A 9,507-nucleotide genomic window follows, 5' to 3' on the forward strand; every position below is an offset into this window, starting at 1 on the left:
TCAATTAATTTAGTAAAACTTCATAATACTTCCTAAATTGGTGGACTACCACTATAAAATCGTTATTTTCTAGAGAAACGGAGACAACAGAGGTTCCAAACCTCTTTAATCTTCATCATATGTTAGTGAAGGATGCAACTATGCATTAAAACATTACTTTCATATTTTTGAATTTTTCTCAAAATCTGTGGGTTAACAACCCCTACGAAAATATTGAATTTTTCTGTAAACGCTCTATATACTGAAGCCTATGATCTTTAGTGTTGTTTTAAAATTTCTAAACACATTATACATTTGTATTAATGTATATCACACTCTCTTTCATGGTACATGAGCATCGTTTTAATTTTTTCTCAATTAATTTAGTAAAACATCATAATACTCCCTGAATTGGTGGACTAACCACTATAAAATTGCACACAACAAAATAACACATTAATGTCGAGATAGCAAACAATTATCATCACACAATTATGGTAACAGAACCAAAACAAGTACGGTTTGTTAGAGTGCCTTGTTTGGTTTTCATCAACGCCCGTCTGTTTTTTCCCTTACCTCTCTTCCCTGAGAACAAGTGTTCCAGCCTCAGAGTTGGTACAACTCTATCAGCTTCACCACGTCGTGCATTCTTGTCTCTCTTTTTGTGAGAGCTATTGCTAATCTTAAGAGCTGCTTTCTTATTAGATTACTCTTTTTTTCTGTTCTATAAGTGTTCACTATACAAACATATAATATCCACATCATTTTTCAGTTATACATATCACATACATTGATGCAAGGAAAAATGATTTCAAACTCTTGAATAAAACAAATTTTTGAAACAAAAAAAAATACAAAATAGAATTAATCATCAAGGAAGAGCTTCTAACAATCGAGGGAGCTGAAACTCTGCTTATCACTCGTTTCTTTAACTTGATATTCTTCCTTGAGGACCTCTGACAAACCTCCCTAATTGCAGAAATTGATATCGGGTGCCTCCTCAACATCATCATCAGGCTTTGATTGAGGCCAATTCCATCAAGAGATTATTATCATTACCAAATTTTGAAGACATTTCTTTTATTTATATTTATTTGTAACGCAACGATTATATACGCACCTGAAGAAACTGAAGTAGCCGCCAAAGCAAGTAATCAATGATCATAACCATACAGAATACCTTCCCAGCCCACGCTCCACATGACAGGAACCTAACCAACCATCAAATCTTTATATTACCTTTTCACTGGTTGATGAGTTAGAACTAGTAAGCATATAATTGTACCGCGATAGACGTTCTAGAAGATTTCTGTTGGAACACTTCAAAGCACGGTCATACACAATCTCGGTTCTTTTGGCAACATCTTGCCAACTGTACAGCTTCTTCATCTGGTGGGTAGCAAACAAAATACTGTATATCAAAGGCTTGGAACAAGTCTCCTTTTCTCTCTTAATAAGTAGATTATGATATGTTAAATCTTATATTTAGAGGAAAACTCACTCGATTGTGCATCTCCTCCGGGTTAATACTTGGAAGTATTGATATCGCCTTTTCGATTGCTCGTACCATGTCATCCGGATCTGGCTCAGCAAGCACAACCATGTCATCCGGTAGTACCTACACAAATCATGAACAAAACTTTAAATCATATAAAATCCAAAGACAATGAGAGACCAGAGCAAGAATGTATGTATAGAGAATAAGGTACATGCCTCAGGGACACCTCCAACACGAGTGCTGACGGTTAATAACCCGCAACTAGCCGCCTCCAAGATAGCTATGCAGAAGGCTTCTGTTAAAGAACTGTCACAGGTTCAAAGAGATGAACATTTTCACAAATCCATGCGATTCATAAGAGTTGTAAGAATCAGTGCAATGCACACACCTGTTAAGGAATATATGACCGGTGACCAGAACAGAGCGCACACGAGAATGAGGAACAGCACCAAGCATCTCGACTCTATCTTGCAGAGAATGCTTCTCCCTCATCTCCTCAAGTCTCACATGCTTCGGTCCATCCCCTCCAACTACAAAACGAACCTTTCACAAAACCAAAAAACATAAATACAGATACAAAAGAAGCCATAGCGGAATAATGATTGGTTTACTTGAACACTCACTCACATTGGGGTATAAACGGCACACTTCTGGAATGACCTCAACAAGCAAATCCGCACCTTTCCGATAAACCAATCTACTTATAACAACTATAGTGATAACATCATCACTACTTGGCCTGACATCAGCTGGCTTGAACATAGCAGTATCAACAGCATTCGGAATCATAAAAACCTTCCCCGGAGACAATCCCGACCTCAGAACAGTGTTCTCCTTACTAGTGTGCGAAACACAAATGGCCTGGTCTATATCAGCTAGAGTAAACTGCAAGACCTTGTTCATGTGAATACTCCCAACATCAGCAAACCCGTAAAGGGAGTGATCAGTGAATACAACTCTGTATCCCATTGTTCTGGCGTGCATCAAGGCTTCGTGACAGAGGGTGGAGAAGGCTTGGTGGCCGTGAACAACGGTGATTCTCTCGCGCTTGAGGATGGTTCTCACGATGGGAAGCGTTCCGTAGACGGTGGGGAATGTGTTCTGCATAGCGAAAGGTCTCCACGGGACGTAGTAGACTTTGAGTCCGCCCGTCATGTATCGGACTCCCGTGCGGTTCCCGTAAGCATGCGTCATCACCACAACCTGCAATCAAGCCCACAAATTGATTTCACGGGGGGAAGAAAGTTTCGATTTTGATCGGAGACTGACCTTGTGACCGAGGTTTAACAGGCATTGGGAGAGATAGTAGATGTGATTCTCAACGCCACCGAAGTTTGGGAAGAAGAAATCGGAGACCATTAGAACCCTAAGCTTTGGTTCCGCCATTGATTCCGAAGCTCTCAAGTTTCTGATTCGTAAACAAATCCACTGAGAAATGATGATTCCAGAACGAAAGTGTTTTGTCAAGCTGGGCTTGCTATAAGTGGGCTTTTATTGGGCTTTGTGAAGATCCGAAACTCCTATAATATTGTGATTTTATTTTGAGGTACACATTTTATTTAAAATGTGGTTTTCGATATAATTTTACTAAATATTATCAAAATATATTGAAATGTTACTAAAAAATAGAAGAATTTTTATTTTGAATATAAAATTAACAATATAATATTTTATTTGTACTTATATAAAATGTATGTATAGATAGATCATTAATTTGTGATTTTATTAGGACCATATATTTACATTAAACTTTCTGAAAAATTATTATTTTATTATTTTATTTTATTTATATTTTGAACTGGTTCAATTCGAAACCGAAATTTTTTATTATTCCCTCTGTTTCATATTAGTTGTCGTCTTAGAGTTAAAACTTTGTTTCATTTTAAGTGTCGTTTTATGTTTTCAATGCAAAATTTATTAATAATATTCTCCTGTTTATTTTCTATTGGTTGAAATATGGTTAGATATATGGGTAATGATGTTTTTATTTTGAAAATATGCAAAGTTAAATATTTTCTTAATATGTGTGCATAGACCTAAAATGACAACTAAAGTGAAACGGAGAGTAATTTATAGTGTTTATTAATTTATCGAGTATTAATTTATAGAATCTCTGTTGTACATTCAAACACGCAAAATCAAATTCGAATTTGTTTATTTAACAACGTACAGTATAAAACATCACTAAAATAATAAATTGGTTTCTTCTGATATCCAAAAAAAATAAAGTAGTGAATTTTTGGAGGCATAGTTAAAAAATATGAAGCAAGAATCTGCCACAAGACCTATGAATAATTGGTTAACTATATATGAAATGTGTCGTTGGTTATGCAGACCCAACCTGTTTTGACCAAACCTTAACTGGTTCAGGCTAGATAGTCCACTAACCAGCATTTGCGTCGTTAAAAACACCGTGCAATATTTGACAATTAGTGCAAGGTTTTGGCTGTTTTGCCTAAATTATAAGCGATCAAAACAGATCAATAATTACTTATTATTTTAATTAAATGCTGATATATTATTATCCTGTTACAGAACAGTTTTAACATTTGCATTCATGAAAGTTGAAGAATATATGTATTACTATCTAGTTCTTTTTTAAAAAAAACTGTGAAGTTAAACGATATTCTTCTTGGTTGATGTGCATTTAACTCGGTATACATCTCATCACACATAGATTAAAGTATAAAATATTGATCAATTCATCGATCATAGCAAGGTGTACCCAAAAAAGGAAGCATGATCCATTATGAAGGATGTTTTGCTTCCACTGCTAATCTCAGTTTTTTTCTTCTCACATCTAAGGTCTCAAATAGTAACAAAATCAGAAACATAACATTGGATTTTGGTAAATGAAACACACAAATTACTGCTGAAAACAAGTAACTATCATGAGAAATTTTACCTTTAAAAAGTTGTATAGATCAGAAATAAAGGATTCATAATGAGATACATTTTTATTGTTAATTATCAACATGCCACTTGTATTATACAGAAAATGAAAAGAACAGATGAAGGGAAAAAATTAAAAGGATCAATTACCACCACACAGTCATAAATTAGAAATGATCAATATACTCTTCTTGGTCTTCTTCTTATTGTTTCCTTGACTTCTTGATCCTGCGGTCCAAATCCTCAAAGAACATCTCGATCTCCCGGCTCAGATCAATCGGTACACGGTTAACAACATTAACCGGTGTCACTTTTCTTTTTGGTCTGGGTTTTCTAGGAGCTGGTGGGCATAACGTATACTTCGCCGCTGGAATCTTGTGAGCGGAAGATGTTGGAGTCTTGCACCCATCTTCGTTGTTGACCGTTGGATCTTCGTGATCGGGGAGGATCAGTTGATCAGGTCGTGTCGGTAACCGGATCTTGTCTACGTCCTCTTCTTGGATCTCTTTGACGCAGCAAATATCTGCCATTAGTCGAACGAGAGAGAGAGAAAAGAGAAAAGCAAAGTTATGGAAAGAGAAGGAGAGATAACGTGCGTTGGATCCGAAACTTGAAAGCCAACATTTCAACTAACTAATGATCTGTCTCCTAATTGGCGGGATACAAAAGAAAATCTTAGTTTATTTGATTTTTCTTTTATATATTATATGCTCATTATTGTGTACATACATGTATACGCACACATATATAGAATTGACCATTTAACTAGCACAACTTAATTCTTAGAACCTTTTCGATGTACAACATTGTTTAAGGTAGAGTCTGATATATCCATATAGCAAAAAAAAACATATTTAGCTTAATGTATGATTTTCAACTATAGTAATATAAAAAAAAACTATTCTCCTTGCAAAGTTATGTTTATATATCTTTATTTCAATGCAATTATCAACAGACCTCTGATTGTCCTCGCGTTAAATGGTTTACATGTGTTTATTGGAAAAAGTGAATTACATAATTTTGCTATTATTAATTTACGTGTGGGAAACCTAATTCTACTTACGATTTTGAACTCTTAGTTTCATATACTGAAGTTTGTCAAAGCTCTAATATAAGCATGATCATGAATGTATTATATAAAGTTTCATATAGTTGTACTTAGTCTTAACATTCATACATCAATACTGCATTTGTTATAATAGTGTTTTTAATCCCTCTTTCTTTTACTTTGAGTTGAGCATTTGCATTCTGTAAAATTTAAGGATTTAATTTTCGAAGAAAACTAAACGGAAATGAATATATCGATCGGAAAGAAAACTAAAAGGTAAGAAATGTCTCCACAAACTTTGATGAATATCAGACGCACAAGCCTTTGCCTTGCATGGGACCTCGCGATACATTTTTAACTTCCGAGTATGTTTTAGTTTCTCATGTTTCATCAGATGATGTCTTATCATTTTTGGCCCATTGTGCGACAAAGAAAAGAAAATTGTGAAAAGAAAAATAGAAATAGTTTCTCTTGCTTACTTTATCGTGCACGCAAGCAACAAAGCACCAACTAATAATTGACTAAACTAATTAATTTACTGACATTGTTTTCCTTCTCCGTGAGCAAACACGAGAAAGTTAATTTTTAATTTTTTTTTTTAAAATCGAAATATTTTTTTTTTGATAACCCTGGTATCCGAAGACCTCGTAAGGCTCCGACTATCAACCAAAGACCGTCCACCGGAGCTAAGCCGGGGAGCCCGCCGAGGTCTCCAGGAGGGCTGGTGATCACCCCATTTAAATCCCACCAGTGGCCAGCGTAGTTGGAAGTGTCCGTATTGGGCCCGAAGGCCCTCAAGAGCAACATCCGCCAGCGGGACTCGAACCCATGACTTCCCAGGTCGAGGATCGCCACTGGACCACTAACGCGTGGTTTTTTTTTGTGTGGGTTAAACAGGCTTTTTAAAAATATTATATACTACAATCTATATATCATTTTTTCTCAATCATATGCTTGTAAACAATAACTAACTTATTAAGTAAATTTATAATTTGTTTCACATATGTTTAACGACAAGTTACATCAAATCATAACTTTTATTGTAACTAAACTTGTGTGGGTTAAACAGGCTTTTTACACCCTTATTTTTAGACGCTGTCCCCACCTCTGAAGGGGCCCCCTTGCAAGAAACCCCCAAAGCCGGCGTTCAGTACTGGCCGTAGCCCACCTGACGTCGGACAGGGATTTTTTACGGTTCCAGTCCGTCCCCGGCCCTTCGAGTGTCGTTGAGGATCGAACCCCCGACCTCTCGGACTCGTGTGTGAGAACCCTGCTTCAGTACTGCCGCTAGGCCACCTGAGCGTTCTCAAAATCGAAATATTTTGCTTACCCACAGGACATAAATGATATGTTTAAACTCTCAATGACTTTAGAAGATGTTATGTTTGACAGTTTGAGATTTGAAATATGAAAACGAATTAATGGTACAAATGATTCTTTTAGTGTAAAAGTAGAATGAAAGTCAATTCCAATTCTGCGCAGTAAAATATATATGTACTATAAGATGGAGATATGGTGTTTTCTTTGTATTTTAATGCATATCCTTTAGAATATTTCCTAGAATATTTCTCTAATCCTAAATGAAAATAATAATGCTTTCAAGCCAACTTAACATGTAAGAAAATCGAACTAATTTATGTTTCATGTTCTAACTTTAGTTTCTGTCCATCTATTGTTTTATAGTATCGTAAAGAAGAGCATAATATATCGAATATGCAGTGGTTGATATGCTTTGAATCTGGATGTTATATCTAGGCGATGGATGTTACGTCACGTACATCATACCGATTCGGTTACATCAAAAGCGTTACATCAAGTTATTATGGATTTACATCTGATCGTGGGCTTAGACCCATGAGTCTATAAAGTCTAGGGTTTTAGATACGGGATGGTACTATATATATCTTGTATTCGAAGTAACCCTAAACTTGCATTTTTAAAGCTCAATATCGCTTCCAATAATAAGATATCTCTTTGTCTGTGATCGTAGGCCTAGGGATGAACCACGTTAAATATCTGTGTCGTAGTTACATCGCTTTTATTCTTCTGTTTCCGCATATGTTCTTTCTCACCTCTGTTACAACAGCAGCAATAGCCAATAGTCAGCAGCAATAGCCAATAGTTCGGGGTATGACTATGACTACTACTTACTAATCATAAGCCTAATCTTGAGATCTTTAAATTTAGATGCGATCTTTCATGTTCAGAGCTAGCCTATAACTGAAAACTATCTTTATAAATTAAAGGAGTTAAATTTATTCTTGATACGAGTGGAAACCTATAACTTGGATTCCTCAGCCGTAAAATGCGAACCACTAAATTTAGATTTGGTAAACTTACCATGCTTTTTTAATTAAACGATGTCTACCAGCAGGTCCTTCCAGATTAATAAGTTATGAATAACGACGTAGGCTATAATATCTATATCACGGAATTATGTATGGATTAAGTGATAAGGTTAAATGAATTAGAGAGGGATAATGAAAGATTGGTTAATAGCTATACATGTGGTGGTGATGCCTACGCACATGGTTGATCATCATGTCCTCCATCTTTCACGTTTTGTTATTTGCTTTTTTCCTAACTCAATAAGATTTAAAGTATTAACTATTTAAGAGGTCAAAAACTTAACAGCAAAGTTCTCAACATGAGTACAAACATAATCTAATAATATGTTTTTCCCATTGACCAATTTCAATAATCTGAAAAATAATCACAACTTCGTACAATAAAAATTCACAAACTATTATAAAGCAGTTCACCAACAAGTAAAAAAAAAGGACTTTTGTGCTAACATATCATTCAACAAAAATTTATGCATTATATTAAATTTAAGAATTTCAAAAAGTTTGATATTATTAACAAGTTCTATAATATTAGTTCCTATAAATGTGATATTGATTTGGAATAAATTAATAACCAACTCCAGTATCAACAAAGATTCTCCAAGTAACATTACAAAAGGTTGTTTCTCTCTTTTTTTTTATCGCAAAAGTGATGTACTTTTTACATATGGAGAGATATAAAATGAGATATTTTATGGTATATCACCAATGCTGCTTAGACAGATTTGAATCAAATCCACATGGAAATTTTGGACCATTTATTTTTCTTGGGTTTACCCACTCTATCTAATAAATAAGAAATTACAACTAGTTTTCTTTTCCCTAGTTTTTTCTCTCTCATTTCCCTAGTTCTTTTAATAGACAAATGGGGGTAGTTTTACCTTTTAAGGCATACCGCAAAATTGTGTGTTTGACGTCAAAAAATTTCAAATCTCTTGAAACTTGTATACCATATGAAACATCCTACAATCTTTTGGAATCAATGATTATGTTTTTATTGCTAACTTTATGTCATTTTAGTTACCCATTTGTAAACAAAACAAAAACAGCTTATTTGTAGAGTGTTCTCCTCAAAAGTACTAATATAAAATAAAGTCAAAACAAATAGTACTAATAGTAAATTAGTTAACGATTGGGATCTGGGTCCAGAGACTGATTAAATGCTTTCAATCTTAAAAGCTTCGATAGTGATTCCCTCGTCTTTTGATAAATTCGCTTTGCAGTGTATATTCTTCACGGCAGCTTTGCTGTCTATATGTGTAAGACATGCTTAGCCTTGTCCTCTAGTAATTATCAATCATGGCCTTCCACTTTTAATGTTAATCTTAATACTGCTGCATATAGTATAATTATAATGGAACTTACATTGTTTACATGAATTATAGAATTTCGCTTTTTACGACACATACACATATTTTATAATTTGTTTGATTGTTTGGTCAAGATGAATATTTTAGTTGTATCAATGGATTTGCAAGCTGCAAGTAGTTTCAACTCGATACTGTTAAATTTTTAAACCAAAAACAGATAAGAGTTATATACTAAAGGAATATATTTCTAAATTGTAAGAATTTTTTTGTTGAACTTAGCTAGAAAAACTTTATTCAAATGAACCATTCTTAAAGTACAAAATAAATATATTCATATAAAATTAAAAAAATATGGAGCTCAAAACCTAAAATAGAACGGTGATAGTAATAACTAATAAAGATAAATTACCGGATTTCAACTCTCGGTTAAACTTG

General features: G+C 34.4%; 2 protein-coding genes across 2 annotated transcripts; both read right to left on the reverse strand.

Annotated features, from left to right (window-relative positions):
• Positions 1-708: 708 nt before the first annotated feature.
• LOC106313632 (phosphatidylinositol N-acetylglucosaminyltransferase gpi3 subunit) lies at positions 709-2,917 on the reverse strand. The gene is made up of 8 exons (XM_013751502.1): positions 2,747-2,917; positions 2,105-2,680; positions 1,866-2,020; positions 1,693-1,783; positions 1,481-1,597; positions 1,265-1,368; positions 1,100-1,190; positions 709-996 (listed from the first exon to the last, which is right to left on the reverse strand). Exons 1-8 carry the CDS (start codon positions 2,861-2,863, stop codon positions 949-951), a joined length of 1,299 nt encoding a protein of 432 aa, XP_013606956.1. The 5' UTR covers positions 2,864-2,917; the 3' UTR covers positions 709-948.
• Positions 2,918-4,376: 1,459 nt separating this feature from the next.
• Positions 4,377-5,003, reverse strand: LOC106316518 (cyclin-dependent protein kinase inhibitor SMR3-like). The gene has a single exon (XM_013754420.1). The coding sequence runs from the start codon at positions 4,897-4,899 to the stop codon at positions 4,573-4,575; it is 327 nt and encodes a 108-aa protein (XP_013609874.1). The 5' UTR covers positions 4,900-5,003; the 3' UTR covers positions 4,377-4,572.
• Positions 5,004-9,507: the final 4,504 nt, after the last annotated feature.

The sequence above is a fragment of the Brassica oleracea genome, chromosome C9 (genome assembly GCF_000695525.1).
Source record: "Brassica oleracea var. oleracea cultivar TO1000 chromosome C9, BOL, whole genome shotgun sequence".
In the NCBI taxonomy this organism is placed as follows: Eukaryota; Viridiplantae; Streptophyta; class Magnoliopsida; order Brassicales; family Brassicaceae; genus Brassica; species Brassica oleracea.